At 36.5% G+C, this 22,313-nt stretch overlaps 2 protein-coding genes across 2 annotated transcripts; both read right to left on the bottom strand.

The window, feature by feature from the left end:
- Positions 1-3,151: 3,151 nt before the first annotated feature.
- LOC131460525 (butyrophilin-like protein 2) lies at positions 3,152-9,689 on the bottom strand. Its single transcript, XM_058631116.1, has 3 exons — positions 9,521-9,689; positions 7,693-8,025; positions 3,152-3,459 (listed from the first exon to the last, which is right to left on the bottom strand). Exons 1-3 carry the CDS (start codon positions 9,606-9,608, stop codon positions 3,152-3,154), a joined length of 729 nt encoding a protein of 242 aa, XP_058487099.1. The 5' UTR covers positions 9,609-9,689.
- Positions 9,690-11,176: 1,487 nt separating this feature from the next.
- LOC131460337 (butyrophilin-like protein 2) lies at positions 11,177-21,868 on the bottom strand. The gene is made up of 5 exons (XM_058630722.1): positions 21,681-21,868; positions 20,353-20,685; positions 13,287-13,568; positions 12,292-12,393; positions 11,177-12,157 (listed from the first exon to the last, which is right to left on the bottom strand). Exons 1-5 carry the CDS (start codon positions 21,787-21,789, stop codon positions 12,111-12,113), a joined length of 873 nt encoding a protein of 290 aa, XP_058486705.1. The 5' UTR covers positions 21,790-21,868; the 3' UTR covers positions 11,177-12,110.
- Positions 21,869-22,313: the final 445 nt, after the last annotated feature.

The raw sequence follows: 22,313 nt of genomic DNA, 5'->3' as shown, positions 1-22,313 counted from the left end.
TGCTTTAGTTGCTCCAATTGAAATATTTTAAATTTGAGTGTAAAAAGTTAAACATTTTTGTGCAAGTGACACACATGTAAGAGTGAACTGAAGGATGGAGACATGTCTGATACATTAACCTTTATTAATGCTTTATTAACGCTTAATGATTAATAAATGCTTAGTTTCATGCATATTTTCCACTTTACAATGAGGGTCACAAGTAGCATTAATAAAGGTAACCTGATCTTAAGTAATGGTTATTCAGTGTTATTATACTTAAATTAAGTGTGAAAAGACAGAAACAATCACAACAAATTTTTGTATTTATTAATGTTTATTTGTCATGTGTAATTCAGTGGTGATAAAACTGTAGAAACTGTACTGTATGGTTTAATTTGTCACTCATAAAAGTCAATAAAAACAACAAAAACAAGGTAAAAATAATAATAAAATAAAAATTCAAAATTCACATTGGTTTAAATCAAAACACACACACTGCATATTTCTACTCACTCACTCAAACAAAAACAATCAGTGTAATAGTTAACGTTGGTTCTTAAAGTCACGTTGAAAAAACAAAAAAACTGCTAAGTCACAGTGTGATTCTTTTTCTTTTCTTCTACTTTTCTCAGTTTCATTGTTTCTATGAATTTTAGTTTGATTCTGATTAAAAACATAAACATTACGACACATCTGTGGGTCCAGCCCCAGTGTTTGAGAACCACTGGATAAAGTTATGTCACTAATGTGATAGTGCCGCGTCATCATGACATCATCATGCTGAGCATAAGTAATCTATAGAAGATTCAGGTCATGTCCACTGTCCTTTAAGACGTATTTTTAACTCCAGTGTATGAAGTTAAAAATACACACATATATGACATCACTGATGAGTTTTCTGATCATGATCAGTTTTAGATCGTTTCTCTAATGGACATGAAGTTATGTTTAAAAAATAAAAATAAATAAAATAATAAAAAAAATTTGTTTTTGGAGCAGATTGTTGTCGACCTTCACCTTCAGTCCATCGTCTTTCAAAAAGTTCTGGATGAAGATTGAGCTTCATACACGTTCACACCAATGACAACGTGACCTTTCACCTTGTGGTCAGAGGTCAAAGGTTACAGACTGGCCTCATCAGTGGGGACTCTGGACTTTGGCGGTTGATCTGCAACAAGAGAAATAAACAATGTGACAGTAAATTAATCCATGTGATGAGAAACAGAGAGAAGATTTGTTCTTTAATATGATTTCATAATATTATGATTTGAATTAAATATTAAAACATTATTAACTTACTATTATTACAGTGGATGAGCCGTGTTTTTACGAGCACAAACAGAACAGCACCAACAATAAGAAGAATCACGACTGCAGTAGCGACAATTGCAACAACTATCTCTCCAGTGTAATTCTCTGAAACAGAGTAACAGATCAGTATTATTCATCATCATTTCATATTTTACATTTTCCTTTTAATGAACTCATTATATCACTCACACCAGAGTCCATTGACAAAAACAGTGATTTTTAGCTCAGAGAAACACAGGAGCTGCTGGTCTGCTGCTGCCCTCGTGTGGTCACTTTTTGTCACTGAGGTCAATCTGAACAAAGTTTTTTTGTTTTTTTTCAAACACATAATTTTTTACAAAATAACACATTTGAACTTTACTGATCTAGCAGCAGTGGATCAACAACTCCTGTGTGCTGTGCTGTTAAAATCACTGATTTTCTCTATGGGATTTGGTGTGTGAGAGAGTGTTAAATACTGTATGTGATCATTCATTCATTCATTCATTCGTTCATTCATCTTCTACCCTCTTTGTCCTCCACATGTTTATTTTCCTATGAGCAGTGAAAGAAGTTTGTGTGCCTTTAATTTTCCTCAGAAAAGCAGGGCTGTTAAACTCACACCCTCTTAATGTGTGTGTGCGTTTTAATTCATGTCAAACGTTAATATTTATACTTGTATGAAAACACAGCAGCCGCACCTGTGAACAGTGTTTAAAAAAAAGCAAATCTTCATGAGGATTAAAAACAGAGAAATTATAAATGTAATGTTGGATGTTTTAGTTCATCTCTAATAAAAAGCTCACACGTGGTTTAACAGGAAACACATTTTTACATTTACGAACAAAACACTGTTTCTGACTCATTATGACACACAAACTGACTTTTGTTTTATTTTGAAGGGGATCAAAATAAAACAAAATCAGCCAGTGTCACAATATTCTGAGAAAATGTCCAATAAATATATTCATGACAACATTAAATATTAAGGGTGTTTCTGTTCTTCTCTGATGATACAATGACAACCTACAAGATGGCAGCAGCAGCAGCAGCAGTGAGTGGACTGCATTAGTGTTTGCACAAGTGCTGTACTTTCTGAGGCTCCTTGAATGCATCTCGTAGCTGCTCGTCTGAGCTCAACATGCTGTGGACCCTGTATTACTGTCACCCACTCATGAGCTGGACTTTGTTGTTGTCTGTTTTCTTGGAGAATTATTGTAAATTATGTCTCATGTAGAAACGTCATTTTAAAGTGTGTGTCACGAAGTTTGTGGCTGAAACACGAAAAACAAAATGTTTTCCTTTATCGTTTCTTTTTTTTTATAACCTAGGCTCCAGGTTAGAGAGTTCTCCTTTTGTTCTATTTATTGATTTGAACAGCATCCACTCGCCCTTTGTTTCCCGTTAATACCTCACCTCATTTTGTTTGTTGAAACAATTTGAAATTATAATTAATAAATATCTTTGTTTAACCGGGAAACATCTGGTTTTTATGTTACTACTTGTCTATGTTTTTATGTGAAAGAGTGTGTGTGTGTGTGCATGCATTTCCCTCCCCATCCTCTCATTCTTCTTTTCTCTGTACATTAATGAAACTGAGTCTCAAGAGTCTCATAATTAATCTGACTAGTTATAATAATCAGTTAATCACAGAAACATGAAATCACACATGGCGTTGTTTTTTCCCAAATTCACAAAGGAGCCGTGGAAACCCTGACATACTGATACTATCCCAGTCTAGCAGTGAGTTTAGCAGTGACGTCTCCTCTCTGTCCCTCTGAGTCTCATGTGGATGAAGTCTAACACAGCAGTGAACAACATAAATGTGTCACAACTGTTACACAATCACACTGAAGTAGATGATTTTAGAGAGAGAAAATTATCTGATTATAAAAAGAAACTCACCAGGAACGACCCGGACAAGTGTCTCAGTATAAATCTTATGATTGATTTCCTGCTGTGTGGCGACACACTGATAGTAGTCAGTCTTGGTCACAGTAGTTTGAAGGATGACGTCGTAGCTGCCTCCTCTTTCAGAAACCTGTGGTTCTTCAGCAGGAACAATGTTACCAGCTCTGGTTTTCCACTGGACAACTGGTTTTGGAAAAGCTCCTTTAACAGCACAGTGCACCTGAACACCTTTGTCTGTTTCAGCAAGTATCTTGATGACTGGCTCTGGAGATGCACCTGTGAACACAGTGTAAACAGTAGATAATGTGAGACAAGTAGAACCATAACCTGGGTTAATGTGTTCATATTTATTCTGCTTGATGTTTTTGGTTTCAGAGAAAGATGAAATTGCAGCAGAAACATTTATCAACATCCAAAGAAAAGATTCTCATTCATTCAGGTCATAGTTCAAAGGTCATTGACATTTAAGCATCGAGACAGCTAGGAGATTTCTTTCTTCACGTTCTCTACAGTTATAGTCCAGTGCAGTTATACTGATACAAAGACTTTTTAATATTTTTCCAAATAATCAAACATTTTAACATATTCCAGTTTGTGTCCGTGCTAGATTTTATGACTTATATCATCACAAAAACTATAGAGCTAAACAATAATTCAATTATGAATTAAGGTAGCATGATATTTACATCAACAGCAATTTAACTAATGGTTAATATGATTTAATTTAAACACACTGATTTGTAACATAATCAACTTGATCAAAAAAATTCTGTTTGTCATCTGTACAGTTAACAAAATGAATTACTTCAACTTAAAATCAGTGTAAAAAAACACATTTCTGACAGCTATGAGATTTGATTATTTAATGTTGGAAAAAAAAACTTTGTTCAAATCATCCAACAATAACAGAAACATGATTAACTTATTTCTTCATTTTCATAACAAATCATGTAAAAATTGTTGGATGAAAAAAAAAGAAAGATTATTTAAGGTTAGTGCTACAAGAGTAAACGTATATAATTGAAGAACAGTTAATGATGAATCAAAATAAAACTGATGATTATATTTTTTAAATATAATTTTCCCTTGGATTATATTTTACATTTTATCAGTGAACGAAGCAAAAACATAAAAATAAATGAAAAAAAAACCAAAACAAAAAAACTCAGAGTCAAACATTAAAGTGTTGATTTATTTCAACAAAAGTAAATGTTCTAATATGTGAACTTTGACTCAGACTCACCTGAGATGTCGGGTCTGGGTTTTAACCCTTTGAGGCGCGGAGGTTGCCTGCGACCCGACATTTACCAGTAAAACTCAACAAATACATCAAGTATATGTTTACACGTCGACTCTGAACGTAAATACAAACATATTATAGCTCGTTTGAAAGCTCAGCTGCTCGTTTTTATGAAGAATTTAAGCATTTTCACTGGGGATTTACGACAGAACAACACGAGCGTTTGACTTTACGGCAGTAAACAGTTTAGAAATTCACCTGCTAGCATGTCTCACCGCAGGTAATGGACATTTTGGTCTAAAAACAGACGTTTAAAGACAAATTGGGCTCATTTAAAAAAACATAACAAACACAAATTGAATCAAAGTCCGTTAAAATGACGCGGAAGTGAAAAACAACCGGAATAGATCGGATTAACTTCGTTACTCGGTCTATACGAAACTCCTCAAACTTCCGAAACAACGTAATTTCTGTTCAGTTTAATTGGTTGGTAAAATATTTGACCAATCATGTTCAGTATCTCTGGAATCCGGACACGCCCACAAAGAAAAAGAGCCAATTATCTTATTCCTACAAACTAAAGCGACGAACCTAACCTACTTTTAACTCCGTCAGCCAATCAGAAATGAGCATCCTTCCACGAGCAGAGCATGACTTTGATTGACAGCTGCTCTCATCCAATAAGCGAGCACCGAGAGAAAACCGGGAGTTCGTCGCCAGGCAAATTACCTGTGTGACCATATATGGAAGTGGACGTTGCTGGACTTCCGGTGGCAGTGGGACATTCACATCACAGAGAAACGTGATTATCAGTGCAAAGACACGAGATTTAACGAGACTAAACGTGTCAATCTTTATCCAAATGTCAACAACGTCTTCTTTTAGTCAACGTTGACATTCAGAGACAGTTATTCAGGGACATTAAAGACATTTATCATCATTATTTGGCGACTTTGGAGAAGTTTTCTCAAACTCTGTGGCCCTCTGATGGAGATGATCGGTACTGCACTTTGTCAAATATCTCAGCGCCACTTCATCACATCAACATGAAACTTGGTGCAGATGCTGAAGACGAGTGGAGGCAAATAATCTGTGAATTTCAGCCTGATAGCTCTGACTATGACTGATTTGTTGTGCTTTAAATGTGAATTAAAGAGAAGAGAAGAATAAAAGTTGTGTTTTTGGCTGTTTAATGCTTCACTACATGAACTGCGTGAGAGCTGTGAGTGAGATCAACACACCTGATGGAACTTATGACAGTTTGTTTACAGTGATGCGGCTGAAAATGCACCACTTCCTCCTGGTCTTGGTATTAATCGCTGTTTAAAATGGTAAAGTGTTAAGAGACTGAAGTGCACATGAGAAAAATGGGCCCTAAGAGGTTAAGATAGGATCTAAAATGGGGGAAAAAAGAAAACATACAATGTTAGTGTCTCTGTGACATCATCCATTTAACAAAAAATGTGATTATGGACAAAATAATATAAATTTTTAACGTTTTTAACATAAAAAGAGGTAAAAAAAAAACAAACAAACCCCAAAGTGTGGTTTACGTTTGCAGCACATTTACAGATGAGAGTGGTTTGAGTCAGTAAACACATCACACAGTTTTCTGCTGTCAGTCACAAACCTGCTCATGATTCATTCATTTATACAGAAATACATTTACAACATTCATTGTCAACATTAGAGATGTGATGATTCACAATTCCATCACATGTGACAATAAAAATCTGTCGCAATAAAGTGAATGTCGTCATTTCGTGGAAAATCGTAAACGGGTCAAACTGTTAATATTTAACTTGATTAACTTGGAAATGTCTGCTCTTATCAACAGACATTCATATTGTTTTATTTTTACGAACCACAAGAGGGAGTCTGTCTTTTCACTCATTACAGACTTCACTAAAAACTATGGATCCAATCTATGATTTAAATATATCTATTTTTTTCATTACAAAATATAATTAGATAGAATTTAATAGAATTTGGTGTGTCATGTTAAAAGTTTAATACTGATTTATCGCAAAAATGTATTTATTATTATTTTGGTCAGAATAATTGTGACATAAAACTTTCATATTGTCCCACATCTACTCTATTTAGCCTGTTTTCCACCGGTCAACAAACCCAACAACTCCTGTTAACATCAGGCCTTTATCTGCAGCGTGAATGGACACAATCTGCATTCACTTCCTGGTCACGTGACTCAGCATTGACACTCTTTTATTTTGGTTTGAATTTAAGGGTAAATTTATTAAGATCAAGATCACTTCATTAAGGTAAGGCTAAATTTATTCAGGTTAAGATCACTTCATTAAGGGTACTTTATTAGGGTAAGGGTACATTTATTAAGGTTAAGATCACTTTATTAAGGTTAAGATCACTTTATTAAGGTGAAGGTAACTAAGGTGACGGTAACTTTATTAAGGTTAAGCTAACTTAAGGGGAAGGTAACTTTATTAAAGTTAAGCTAACTTAAGGTGAAGGTAACTTTATTAAGATTACGCTAATTTAAGGTTAAGGTAATTTATTACGTAAAGGTAACTTATGGTTATGGTTAAAGGTATTAAGATTAAGGTAACTTTATGAAGGTTAAGGTCACTTAAGGTGAAGGTTAAAGGTATTAAGATTAAGGTAACTTTATTAAGGTTAAGGTAACTTAATTCATGTTAAGATCACTTTATTAAGGTAAAGGTAACTTTATCAAGATTAAAGTTACTTAAGTGTAAGGTAACATTATTAAGGTTAAAGTTTCTTTAGTAAGGTTAAGAGAACTTGTCTGATTTATGTATTGTCTTGTATAAACAGTGTTGTTTCCTGCCAGAGTGGGAGCTGCCTTGTTTGCATGACATTAGCTTGTGTAGCTGTAAACACACACTGATTTTAATAGAAAGAGAATGTGGATGTGTTTGTACGAGCAGAATAGATGAACATGATTTAAAACGAGGTCATTGTTCAGATTTTAAATTAAGTATTGTTTTTGGTAGCGCTGTGTGTGTGTCTGTGCTTCTGCACTTGCCACTATGACACACAGAGGGCGCCAGAGGCTTGTTGTGTGAATGGGGTGAAGTCTGCCATCTCTGCCTTGTTGTAATTGTGATAAAAAAACATCATTGTAGCTACTAGCTGAAGTGAACTCACAGCCTGGTCCATGACAGATGTGTCCTTCTAAGCTTTTAAAGACAATTTGACTTGACGACTTGAACCAGTCCCGTCTGTAAATGATGATCTTTTAGTTTTTGTCTGTGTTTAATGGAAACACTCACCAACAACAAGAACAATGTGTGATCTTCTGCGTGGCTGATGAAAGGGAAAATCACAGGTGTAGCTTCCACTGTCAGTCACCTTTGTTGGTCTGATAACTACAGAGGCGTTACCGACATCCAGCTGTTGTTCAAAATGAAAGACTCGTCCTCTGAAGTCGGGGTCTTGGCTTGAGGGGTTGTTGTTGTAGTGAGAGCCCCGATCGTACATGAACACCTCCTTCTGACCGTCCTTCTTCCAGTCAAACAGCTCCTGCTTGATGCTCCTGCTGCCCAAGGAACAGCTTAAAACTGCATCGTCCCCTTCTCTCACCACCATGTTGATGACGGCTGAAGCTGGAAGACACATCAGTTCACACGCAGAGTAATCAGATTACACCTGTCCACCACAGTCAGATTTAGATTTACTGTTTGTTCTGCTCTGGTTTGTGTTTGTGACTCAACATCCACAAGTTTGACTGTCAATGAAATCACTGAGTCACAGCAGGGCTCCTCAAGGCTAACATCACTTTAGACTAAGGTAAGGGTTACTTTACTAAGGTTAACATCACTTTAGGTTAAGGTAAGGGTTACTTTATTAAGGTTAACATCACTTTAGGTTAAGGTAAGGGATACTTTACTAAGGTTAACATCACTTTAGGTTAAGGTAAGGGTTACTTTATTAAGGTTAACATCACTTTAGGTTAAGGTAAGGGTTACTTTATTAAGGTTAACATCACTTTAGGTTAAAGTAAGGGTTACTTTATTACGGTTAACATCACTTTAGCTTAAGGTAAGGGATACTTTATTAAGATTAATATCATCACTTTAGGTTAAGGTAAGGGTTACTTTATTAAGGGTAACATCCCTTTAGGTTAAGGTAAGGGATACTTTATTAAGATTAATATCATCACTTTAGGTTAAGGTAAGGGATACTTTATTAAGATTAACATCATCACTTTAGGTTAAGGTAAGGGTTACTTTATTAAGGGTAACATCCCTATAGGTTAAGGTAAGGGATACTTTATTAAGATTAATATCATCACTTTAGGTTAAGGTAAGGGATACTTTATTAAGATTAACATCATCACTTTAGGTTAAGGTAAGGGTTACTTTATTAAGGGTAACATCCCTTTAGGTTAAGGTAAGGGATACTTTATTAAGATTAATATCATCACTTTAGGTTAAGGTAAGGGATACTTTATTAAGATTAATATCATCACTTTAGGTTAAGGTAAGGGATACTTTATTAAGGGTAACATCCCTTTAGGTTAAGGTAAGGGCTACTTTATTGAGGTTAATATCACACACACACACATCTCAAAATCCCTGAACTATCCCTTTAACAGCAGAGGGAATGAAACCACGCCCACTTAAGTGTCTGTTCACCTGCAAATATGACGTCATCATTTCTGAAATAATAAATGTGAGAACACACACACACGCACACACACACAGGATTTACAGTTAAACTGAAAACAACTATATGTGTGAAAAAGAAAGAGAAGTAAGGACAGAAAACAAACACAGCTACACTGAGACACAGCGCCACCTGCTGGAGTCACACCACAGTTCCTGTGTGGATTCACAGTTGAGACGTTTAGTGAGGATGGAGACCACACCCTGCATCACACACACACGCACACACATAGAAATGAGGTTCTGCCTCATTAGTACCAGGTTTTAGTCATGAGGACTACTGGTCCTGACAAGGTCAGTGTTTATGACAGAAAAATGTCCTTAAGCGATAACAAATACAAGAACACACACGCTCTGCAGCAGTGACGTCACGTGTACAGTCTCACTCTCTCTCACACAGACTCACACACACAGACAGTGTTACTTTTCTCACCGCTCTCATCAGCAGTCGACGAGACGACACAGACAAACACAAGGACAGGAAGAAGCTTCATAGTTGTCCGTGTCACGTGACCGTCCATCGTCGCTATCCCGTCACTTTAACGTGTGTGAATAACGAGGCTTCAGCCGCTGCTCTAAGGTACTGAAGAAAACACGCCCACCTACCGGAACCCGGACCCACGCACCTAGTATCAGTAGTGTAGTTTCTCTCGAGAACCAACCCTTTCACTTTCCTCCATTTCCGGATATGGAGTATGGAGGACTACAAGTGCCACACAAACAGTGACGCAGCATTTTGTTAAATCATGACTAATGCCATTGACAATTCGACCACTGCTATGAAAATGGCTGGCAGCCAATGAGTTTTAATTTGAATTTATGACATTCCTTGAGTTATTAGTGGGGAAATGCTGAGTCAGCGTTCACAACTGTTTAATTTTGTTCAAAACAAACAAAAGAATTTTCCCGGCAAAGACACACATGGACAACACTTTCATGTCACATGATCGACACACATCACGTGATACGTGACACACACACGTGAAACTTACATCGTTTGCTTTAGTCGTTCCACATGAAATATTTTAGTGAAAAAATGTGTGTTTTTGTGTAAATGACACAAATGTAAGAGCAAACAGGAAAGCGACAAGTTAAACTTACTGATGCTTAATAAAGTTTAACGATGGTTAATAAATGCATAATTACAGTTACGTGATGCTTATTCTGCATATTTATGAAGTCAAATTTAAAAATGCATGTTTTACACTTTACAGTAAGGGTCACAAGGAGCATTAATAAAAGTAACCTTAACTTAAGTAATGGGTATTCAGTGTTATTATACTTAAATTAAGTGTCCCTTAAAGGAAACTTTACAGACACACAATTTATAGTCAAAAACTTGGAATGTCGGAGGTCATGATTTTAAAATAGCTGCACTCATGTTTAGTCTTAGAGTGGAAAGACTAAAAACACATTTCTTCCGACTAAGACGACGACAAAAAAAACAACAACAAAAAAACAACTTATACATCGCACTTATGACTAGCACTTCATAGTTTACTTGAAGCTCTTTCTTACTTCTAGCTCTTATTTGTACCCAAATGTTTAAATGCACTTATTGTAAGTCGCTTTGGATAAAAGCGTCTGCTAAATGACAGTAATGTAATGTAAAGACAGAAAACGAATCACAACATATTTATTTATTTATTAATGTTTATTTGTCATATGTAATTATGTGGTGATAAAACAGTAGAAACTGTACTGACTCTGGATCAGCATCACAATTAACACAAACAAGCTGCACATGGTTTCATTTTTCAAACAACAAAAACAAGGTAAAAAATAATAATAAAATGAAAATCACATTATGATAGACTTAATATTCACATTGGTTTAAATCAGAATAGCACACACACTCTGCATATTTCTACTCACTCAATCGCCTCACAGCTAGTTAGCTGCTAGTTTAGTCTTTTAATGTAAATAAAAAAAAATATATATATACATACACACATATATATATATATATATATATATATACATATATATATATATATATATATATACATACATATATATATATATATATATATATATATATATATATATATATATATACATATATATATACATACACACACACACACACACTGATCAGTCATTGCGTAGCTAGTTAGCGTAGCCACTTTGCCACCATGTTTCCCACGTCTTCAGACTGTCACAGTAAATATGTATCAGTGTGTACGATCATGTGACCCCCGCTTTAACATGTGACCATCAAGTAACTGGAGCTTCTTTGGTCTCTTTTAGCTTTAAACACTAAAAAATGTTAGTTCTTAAAGTCACTTTTCAAAAAAACCCAAAAACTGCTGAGTAACAGCGTGATTCTTTTGTTTTCGTCCTGTTTTGACTTTTCTTTTCTTCTTCTCTCAGTTTCTTAAGTTTGATTCTGATTAAAAACATAAATATTGTGACACAGCAGTCGCAGACCAGGCTCCTCTGTTAAATACTAAGATTTGAGACATTTCTCAGTTAATTGTTGGAGATTAACCCACGTTTTTAGGGTTGTCAAGTAGTTTTAACTGATCTACAGTTTGGCGCTGTTCGGCTTGATTTCTGTGTGGGACATCTCTTCCTGTGACGGCACACTGGCCAGTCAGTGGCCAGCAGTCTGACCAATCATCGCATAGTACCTACTACTAGCACGCTTTTGGAACCTCACCGGAGCAGATACTAAAAATATTACCTGGTATCAGGTAGTATGCTAGTGGAAACCGGTGGAAATACGCCATATGACATCACTGATGAGATGATGTCACATGACAGGGAATCGTTCTGATTCTGATCAATATCAGTTTTAGATTTTTTAGAGTTTTTTCTAATGGAAGTGAATTTATGTTTAAAAATAAATAAAATAATACTAAAAATGTTTTGTTTTTGGAGCAGATTGTTCAGACCTTCACCTTCAGTCCATCGTCTTCCAAAACGTTCTGGATGAATATTGAGCTTCATGCACATTTCACAACCTTGACAAAGTGACCTTTCACCTTGTTACTATGGTGAAGGTGGTCAGAGGTCAAAGGTTAAAGACCAGCCTCATCAGTGGGGACTCTGGACTTTGTTGGTTGATCTGCAGCAAGAAAAAGAAACAAAGTGACAGTAAATGAATCTACGTGATGAGAAACAGAAAAAACACTGTAAACAAGTGTTTGTGTTGTTCTCTAATCTTTATGATTTTAATATTAAAACATTATTTAAACTTACGTTTATTACATTTGCACCATAAAAACACAGCAACACCACCAATCAGAAGAGTCACGACTGCACCAACAATGATACCAACAACCATTCCTCCAGTGTAATTCTCTGAAACACAGTAACAGATCAGTTTTATTCATCGTCATCAATTCATAGTTTCCTTTTTCCTTTCATTATTTTACTCTCTCACCCCAGAGTCCATTGACAAAAACAGTGATTTTTTTTTTAGCTCAGAAAGACAAAAGGAGCTGCTGGTCTGCTGCTGCCCTCGTGTGGTCACTTTGTGTCACTGAGGAAAATCTGAATACATTTTTTTTAAAAACCAGATTTTTACAAAATAACATTTGAACTTTACTGACGGAGGCAGCAGTGAATCAACAACTAATGTGTGCTGTGATGTTAAAATCACTGATTTTCTCTATGGGATTTGGTGTGAAAGAGTGAGTGGTTTATGTGATCATTCATTTATCTTCTACCTTTTTATCCTCCACATGTTTATTTTCCTCTGAGCAGTAAAAGCAGTTTATGTGGTTTTTATCCATAAAACTTTTTCTAGATGAGCTTTAATTTACCTCAGAAAAGCAGAGCTGTTAAACTTATGCCCTCACTCTTAATGTGTGTGTGGGTGTGTGTGTGTGCGCTTTAATTCATGGGAAATGTTAATATTTAAACTTGTATGAAAACACAACATGCTGCAGCTGCACCTGTGAACACAGTGTTTAAAAAAGAAAGAAAAGAACAAGCATATCTTCATGAGGATACAGCGAAATTAGAAATGTAATGTTGGATGTTTGAGTTAATCTCTTCTTCTCTCACAGAATAAAAATCTCACACATGGTTTAACAGGAAACACATGTTTACATCTTCTAACAAAACACTGTTTCTGACTCATTATGACACACAAAAATAAAAGTGTGTTTTTGTTGTTCTTAGGGAAAGGAAAAAAAAAAAACTATGTGTAAATTATCCAAGTACAAAAGCAGAGGCACAAAGAAACTCACCCGGAAGGACTGCAGCAAATGTCTCCTCAGAAACCCTGTGGTTGATTTCCTCCTGTGTGGCGACACACTGATAAAAGTCAGTCTTGGTCACAGTAGTTTGAAGGATGATGTCGTAGCTGCCTCCTCTTTCAGAAACCTGTGGCTCTTCACCAGGAACAATGTTTCCAGCTCTGTCCTGCCAATGAACTTTAGGTTTAGGAGACGCACCTTTAACAGTACACTGAAGCTTGACTCCATTCTCTGTTTGACCAAGTGTTTTGACGTATGGCTCTGGAGCTGCACCTGTAAACATAAACAATAATATATAGAAATAATAATTATTGTTCATAGGTTTAAATGTAGGTTTGTCTTCAAAAAGTGAAAACTGTTATTTAAAGCAGATGATCCATGTTGTTTTAATAATTATAAACATATCTATACTGACTGGTTTTTCAAAAAACATTTTGAAAACTATTGTAAAACAGTTAAATTTATCATTTAGATTCCAGTTAATTTCCTTATAAACACCAGTATGGTTATCAGAAACAGTTACTTCTTAGTCTGAAAAATAATGAATTTTCTTGACGCATTTTTAATTGATATTTTAAAAGTTTTTGAATAAGTTAACCATCAAATTCTATTAGTAAATAATTGTAAGAAATACAGTTTTAATTGGGTAAAAAAAGTTACGTCATTAACAGGAATCAGTTTGTCTGTTTTCTGGTTGGATTTTGTCCTGTGGGGTTCCCCAGGGTTCCATTCTGGTCCCATTATTATCTCTGATATCTCTCTATTTTTTCTTATTGTAATATAGTTTGGGTTAGTACATTTTCCATTTACTATTCATAAAAGTTTGGTTCTTCACAAACGTTTTTGTTCGAATGTCAGATTCTGACTCTTTATCATATTAATATTTTCCAAACATGTTCTTTTATTTAGAAGTTATTTTCAAATGAAGGTAATATTCCTGATCAGTTTAAGACACATTTTTAAAACAAATCACATTCTTACTCAACTCGTAAATCAAGAAAAACTCCATCCCTGTTTACTGTGAATTTAATCTTTTTCTTTTTTAAGTTTATTTATATGATATTGAGTAAAAAGAAATGAAACTAAACTACAGGCTAGAGGTGCAGTGTCAGTTACCATGGTGATTTAAGAAGTGAAGCAGCTTCACAGGCTTAAAAAAGCCAGAGTTAAAGCTGAAGTGACATAATAAGCACAGATCCTGCTTCATAGTAAAGAGCAAAGGCTCTTCCTGTTCACTTCTACTCTGTATCAGTGGATCAGTGTGTTTCATAGACAAAAACAAACAGAAACACAAATGTAGAGAAGTTGAAGCTTCAGTTGCAGATCACTGCTCTGTTTCACAGAACATGACTCGGCAAAAACACACACCTTCAAGTGTCATTTAAAGTGAGAAGTGACTCATTTGTGAGTGAAATCACAACAGAAACATCGTGAAGACGATTGAATCCCGTCTGGATCCATCATCACTTTCTACTGATACAAGAAAAATCACTTAATAAGACACTTGTTAAGATGTAAACAACATTATCTTTGACGTTAAAATGTGATAAAACATGAAATATATGGTGTTATTTTAAAAAAACAAACGTAAACATTTTCTATTTTACTAAAAAATAATATAAAATATGAAACACTGAGTCATTTTCTTTGTGTTATCAGTGACACTTTCACAGTGTTCACTTTATGAGGTACACCTGTACAATCTGATGCTGTTTTGATTGATTATTAATCAATAACTAAATTAATGGACAACTATTGTGTTTTTTTTGAAGAATTAAAACAAGTTCTCAGAGTTTTCAGCTTCTTAAATGTGAATGGTTTCTTTACTCCAAATAACAAAAAAAAAATCCTCAATTAGTTTTGGTTTGTGGACAAAATTGAGCCGAGTCTCCTGTGATTAGGTTTGTTGTGATTCTTGAATGAATAAAGTTATCCTTAACTTAAAGTGATCTTAACATAAATGTATTTACCCTTAACTTACCTTATTTGTTCAAATATCATTCAAACTGATACATTTTGGTTTGTAAACAAAATTAGACATTTGAGAAAATGAGAACTGATCAACATTTTCTGACAAAAAGTTGAAGATGAAGTTCAATTGTTAGTTGCAGCTTTAAGTGTTTTGATTTCAGAGGTGTTCCTAATATTCTGAACCCTCACGTGTGCATGTGTGTATAATGTGGTCCAGTACAGTCAACAGTAGTAGGTGATGTTCATAGCTCTCATCAGGTTTGTAAGGTGCTGCACCATCAGCTCTTGTCGACATCAACCTGCTGACAGCTTTATGGTCAACTCAGCAGCATGTTGATTCCATTGATTGGCAGTTTAGCTCCAGCCAATGAGAAGACGAGAACAGACGTGAAAATGATAATGCAAGAAGCAAAAATGAAAAAGAAACTCACCTGGAACAGGAACAATGACATACGTCTCTTCAGAAACCTGGTGTTTGATTTCCTTCTGTGTGGCGACACATTGATAGTAGTCAGTCTTGGTCACAGTAGTTTGAAGGATGATGTCATAGCTGCCTCCTCTTTCAGAAACCTGGGGTTCTTCAGCAGGAACAATGTTTCCAGCTCTGTCCTGCCACTGGACAACTGGTTTTGGAAAAGCACCGAGAACCTCACACTGAAGATGAACTCCATCCTCCGTTACACTCAAGTGTTTGGTGATTGGCCTTGGAGCTGCACCTGTGAACACAATGTAAATAATATGAGTGTTAAAAAGATTTATTTTATATAATTTTCTACAATAGCAAATTGACAAAGATTTAATACAAACTGATGTAATGTAAAACAGATATGGAGGCGTAACATAATGTATACAATCACAGTGTTTTAACTCAGATAAATGACATGTTTCCCTGTTTAACATGTTTTTTCAACTTTCACTCAGGAACAGTAGTCATGATAATTATTGATATAATATGAAAACATTTGACTGTGATAATGTTTTTTGGGCTAATATTTCAGCTTCAACTACAAACTTTTACTTCTATAAAGGCTAATTTTTGATATAAACATGTAGAACTTGTGAAACATGAGATGTGTTCACCAAACATTATACCAATGAAAAACTGTTAATTAAATTATGTTAAAAAGTAAAACTGATGATTAAAATGTGTTTTAAACTGAATTGGTGAAATTTTCTTCTGCAATATATTGTATATTTTATCAGTGAAGTACGCAAAAACATAAAAGTGTTGATTTATTTCAACAAAACTAAACTTTCTAACATGTGAACTTAGTCCTGAAAACATAAAAGCAGCTTAGACTCACCTGAGATGTCGGGTCTGGGTTTTAACCCTTTGAGGCGCGGAGGTTGCCTGCGACCCGACATTTACCCGTAAAACTCAACAAATACATCAACTGTATTTACGTTTTGACTTACAAACGCATATTATAACTCGTTTGAAAGCTCAGCTGCTCGTTTTTATGAAGAATTTAGGCATAATCACGGGGGATTTACGACAGAACAACACGAGCGTCTGACTTTACGGCAGTAAACAGTTTAGAAACTCACCTGCTAGCATGTCTCACTGCAGTTAAAGGACATTTTTAAAGGAAAAACAGACGTTTAATGACAAACTGGGCTAATTTTCAAAAACATAACAAACACAAAATGAATCAAAGTCTGTTAAAATGAAGCAGAAGTGAAAAATAATCAGAATAAAAGCGGATTATCTGCGTTGTTCGCTTTTTAACACTGCACCTCAAACTTCCTAAACAACGTAACTTCTGTTCAGTTTAATTAGTTGGTAAAATATTTGACCAATCATGTTCAGTGTGTCTGGAATCAGGACACGCCTACAAACAAAAAGAGCCAATTAGCTTCTTCCTGCGAACTAAAGTGACGAACCGAACCTACTTTTAACTACGTCAGCCAATCAGAAGTGAGCATCGTTCCACGAGCGACACATGACTTTGATTGACAGCTGCTTCCATCCAATAGAAAGTGAGCACCGTGAAAACACCAGGAGTTCGTCGCCAGGCAAATTACCTGTGTGACCATATATGGAAGTGGACGTTACTGGACTTCCGGTGGCAGTGGGACATTTCACATCACAGAGAAACGTGATTATCAGTCAAAGGAGACGAGATTTAACGAGACTAAACGTGTCAATATTTATCTAAATGTCAACAACGTCTTCTTTTAGACAACGTAGACATTCAGAGACAGTTTTTCAGGTACATTAAAGACATTTATCATCATTATTTGGCGACTTTGGAGAAGTTTTCTCAAACTCTGTGGCCCTCTGATGGAGATGATCGGTACTTCACTTTGTGAAACATCTCAGCGCCACTTCAGTGCATCAACATGAAACTTGGTGCAGATGCTGAACACGAGTGGAGGCAGAGATCCTGTGAATATCAGCCTGATAGCTCTGATTATGACTGATGTGTTGTGCTTTAAATGTGAATTAAAGAGAAGAGAAGAAGAAAAGTTGTGTTTTTGGCTGTTTAATGCTTCACTACATGAACTGTGTGAGAGCTGTGAGTGAGATCAACACACCTGATGGAACTTATGACCGTTTGTTTACAGTGATGTGACTGAAAATGCATCACTTCCTCCTGGTCTTGGTATTAATCTCTGTTTAAAATGGTAAAGTGTTAAGAGACTGAAGTGCACATGAGAAAAATGGGCCCTAAGAGGTTAAGATAGGATCTAAAATGTGGGGAAAAAAGAAAATATACAACGTTAGTCTTTGTATGACATCATCCATGACATTCAAAAAATGTGATTATGGAAAAAATAATCACATTAAATAATCACATTATTAAAATTGTATTATTTTATTATAATAAAATAATAAAATAATTTTTAACATAAAAAGAGGTAAAAAAAAGTGTGGTTTAAGTTTGCAGCACATTTACAGATGAGAGTGGTTTGAGTCAGTAAACACATCACAGTTTTCTGCTGTCAGTCACAAACCTGCTCATGATTCATTCATTTATACAGAAATACATTTACAACATTCATTGTGTCAACATTAGTGATGTGATGATTCACAATTTCATCACATGTGACAATAAAAATCTGTCGCAATAAAGAGAATGTCGTCATTTCGTGGAAAATCGTAAACGGGTCAAACTGTTAATATTTAACTTGATTAACTTGGAAATGTCTGCTCTTATCAACAGACATTCATATTGTTTTATTTTCAACAGCCACAAGAGGGAGCCTGTGGCTTTTCACTCATGACATGACTTTACTAAAAACTATGGATTCAATCTATGATTTAAATATATCTATTTATTTCATTACATTTAATAGAATTTGGTGTGTCATGTTAAGAGTTTAATACTGATTTATCGCAAAAACAATCATGAATCTTACGATACAATAAGATACTGTGAATTAAAGAGGCCATAGCGTGGTCATATCTCACTTATATGTGAGATATGGAGGTGTACTTACAAACATGAAGTGGTTTTTATGGTAAAAAACGTCCTAGTCGCTACAAACAAGCTGATGTAATGTCTCATCACTGACGCTCTGGTCAGCCTTGCTGTTTCAGACCAAAACCACACCCACAGAACACGGACTGTCTTGTGATTGGCCAGCCAACAAGAGCTTTTCCACTCTCTTGTGATTGGCCAGTTACCTGGAAGTGACATATTGACACGTCAGCTCTCAGATCCACAGCTCCCCCTCTGGAAAGGCAGATGCACCACTAGCAATGATCAAAACATTGAGTGATGTCGTAATCCCTTACACATTTGATCCGGAGTCTGACCCAGAGTCAGAAGACACTGTGACAGTGAAAGACTTCTGCAGGACCAGTGACGTGGCCACCAGGGTGGCTGGGGGTGGCACCCGCTACCCCCGGAATATGATTGGCCACCCTGCTTGCCCCCCCAGCAGAGCTGCCAATCAGTTTGTCCGGCTCGACATTCAAAAAATATCCGGGATCCACTACTCTTTGCACTTCAACTCTCATGCAGACTTGTTAGAAAGGCTCCATACGTTTTAGTTCATTAGTATTGTTATTATTGTCTTTAATACTCTCCATCCCAGTAGAGTGCGCCTGTGTCATTTTAAGAGCGCAAAGCATTCCGGTCCATGTAGTCACAGCAGCGCAGCTTTACTTTTAATCACTCGCTGAAGCTCATCATGCAGCGCTGCAGTATCAGTTTGCGTCACTGCTGAATGCAAGTTTATTATTTCAGTTCAGTAACGGGTGTGATCTCAAGAAAAAAATTCTAGACACGCCCCTGTGCAGGACGCCTGTAGCTTGGATAACGTTGTGGTTACCGAGATGATAAACACACATACATGCAAATGAAACACGAGCTTAGTGTGTAGCCGGCTATCGCTAATGCAACGACAAAACAAGCACACAAAGACAGTTATATATGTATTGTTGGCACTGCTCCTTCCTTTAGGTGAAGTTTGGTGCTGTGTCCTACTTTATATTGAAGAAGAAGAAGAAGAACTGCTCTTGTTGTAGCTGCTGAGTCCACGGTTGTACGGAGCTCAACAGCTACAACAAGAGTAATTCTTCTTCTTCTTCTACGGTTGAAAGTATGTCACGGGATGTGCCCGGACTCTAGTGCCCGGACTAGGAGGCGCTGCTGTTTAGAGGAGTGGTGAAATTCGCCAGTGACGTAACTAGTCAACGGTGCCGTTCCGCTTCGTAGAGCGCAGGAAAACAATCAAACCCTAAGCTCTCAGCTGGACTGATTGTTATGGACTTTTAGGGCTTCATAAACGAGGTAATGACGCACATACACACAAAATGTAGCATTAACTGGCACTTCCGGGCTATGGGATCTTTAAGGTAACGGTAATAATCGGGTGTCTTGTTTATTTTGGTGTCAAAAAGACGTAAAAGAATGGAGATGCTTTAAAAGGGTGTTAAGATGTCGTCACTGTCAGACATTCATGAAAGACTTAAATCAGATTTTTGTAATTGTGATAAAAAGTGAACCCACAGCCTGGTCCATGACAGATGTGTCCTTCTAACCTTTTAAAGACAATTTGACTTGACGACTTGAACCAGTCCCGTCTGTAAATGATGATCTTTTAGTTTTTGTCTGTGTTTAATGGAAACACTCACCAACAACAAGAACAATGTGTGATCTTCTGCGTGGCTGATGAAAGGGAAAATCACAGGTGTAGCTTCCACTGTCAGTCACCTTTGTTGGTCTGATAACTACAGAGGCGTTACCGACATCCAGCTGTTGTGCAAAATGAAAGACTCGTCCTCTGAAGTCGGGGTCTTGGCTTGAGGGGTCGTTGTTGTAGTGAGAGCCCCGATCGTACATGAACACCTCCTTCTGACCGTCTTTCTTCCAGTCAAACAGCTCCTGCTTGATGCTCCTGCTGCCCAAGGAACAGCTTAAAACTGCATCGTCCCCTTCTCTCACCACCATGTTGATGACGGCTGGAGCTGGAAGACACATCAGTTCACACGCAGAGTAATCAGATTACACCTGTCCACCACAGTCAGATTTAGATTTACTGTTTGTTCTGCTCTGGTTTGTGTTTGTGACTCAACATCCACAAGTTTGACTGTCAATGAAATCACTGAGTCACAGCAGGGCGCCTCAAGGCTAACATCACTTTAGGTTAAGGTAAGGGTTACTTTATTAAGGTTAAAATAACTTTAGGTTAAGGTAAGGGTTACTTTATTAAGGTTAACATCACTTTAGGTTAAGGTAAGGGTTACTTTATTAAGGTGAACATCACTTTAGGTTAAGGTAAGGGTTACTTTATTAAGGTTAACATCACTTTAGGTTAAGGTAAGTGTAACTTTATTAAAGTTAAGATCACTTTAGGTTAAGTAACGTAACGGGTAACCTTATTTAGGTTACAATCACTTTTCTAAGTGACATGTTAAAAACCCTGAACTATCCCTTTAACAGCAGAGGCAATGCAACCACGCCCACTTAAGTTTCTGTTCACCTGCAGATATGATGTCATCAGTTTTTTAAAAATTAATGTGAGAACACACTCATGGAACACACACACATTACAGTTCAACTGAATACAATTATATGTGTGTAAAAGAAAGAGGAAAAATGGAAGGAAGTAAGAAAGGACAGAAAACTAACACAGCTACAATGAGACACAACGTCACCTGCTGGAGTTAAACTACAGTTTCTGTGTGGATTCACAGTTGAGTCGGTGATGTTTATTGAGGATGGAGACCACGCCCTGCATCACACACGCGCGCGCACACACACATACACACTCTGCAGCAGTGACGTCACCACATGTAAAGTCACAGACCACATCTTTAAACTCCTTCATACAGCTACTAAGGAAAAAAGAACACATATGACGTCACACTATGCCGATGACGTCAGAACTAAGCGGTGATTGTGTGACAGGTGCAGGAGCACGACACACACACACACACACACGCGGCGTTACTTTTCTCACCGCTTTCCTCAGCAGTAGTTTTTCCACAGCGAGTCACGAAAAGAAGAGACACGAGGACAAGAAAAAGCTCCATCGTTGTCCGAGTCCGAGTCACGTGACCGTCCGACATCCGCTGTCCCGTCACTTTAACGTGCGTGGACACCAAGAGCTGCTCACCGACACCGTCACTGACACCGACGCATCACTAACTCCTCTTTCTTCCGCCTCTGGAGTATGGAGGATTGCAAGTGCCTTACAGTGACACAGCATTTATGAATCCATGACTAATGCCACAAAGAAATGAAATGAAATGAAATGAAATGTGCAGATTGTTGATTAGGGAAGTCACTGAACCTTCATTATATGATTATTATATTGCCAGGAAAGATCACTCAAATCACTCAAAATCACAAAATACATCACATTTTATTCAGGAATTCTGCTTAAAATCAGAGTCATCCACTCATTCAGGTTGTTCCGCTTCCTCCACCCTGTGAAGTCATATCTTTAAATTTCATTTAAAAAAAACATCTTTAAATAAAATAGAAGGTGATCGAGAAGATGTGTCAGAAAATGAAATATCTGTTCTCTTTGCTTTCGTTCGTGTAAAATGTCCCATCCCGTCACACACATCGAGTGTTTGGAATTCATTTC

The sequence above is a fragment of the Solea solea genome, chromosome 6 (assembly GCF_958295425.1).
Source record: "Solea solea chromosome 6, fSolSol10.1, whole genome shotgun sequence".
In the NCBI taxonomy this organism is placed as follows: Eukaryota; Metazoa; Chordata; class Actinopteri; order Pleuronectiformes; family Soleidae; genus Solea; species Solea solea.
The sequence above is the reverse complement of the archived record's forward strand: the minus strand, read 5'-3'. Positions and strand labels throughout refer to the sequence as shown.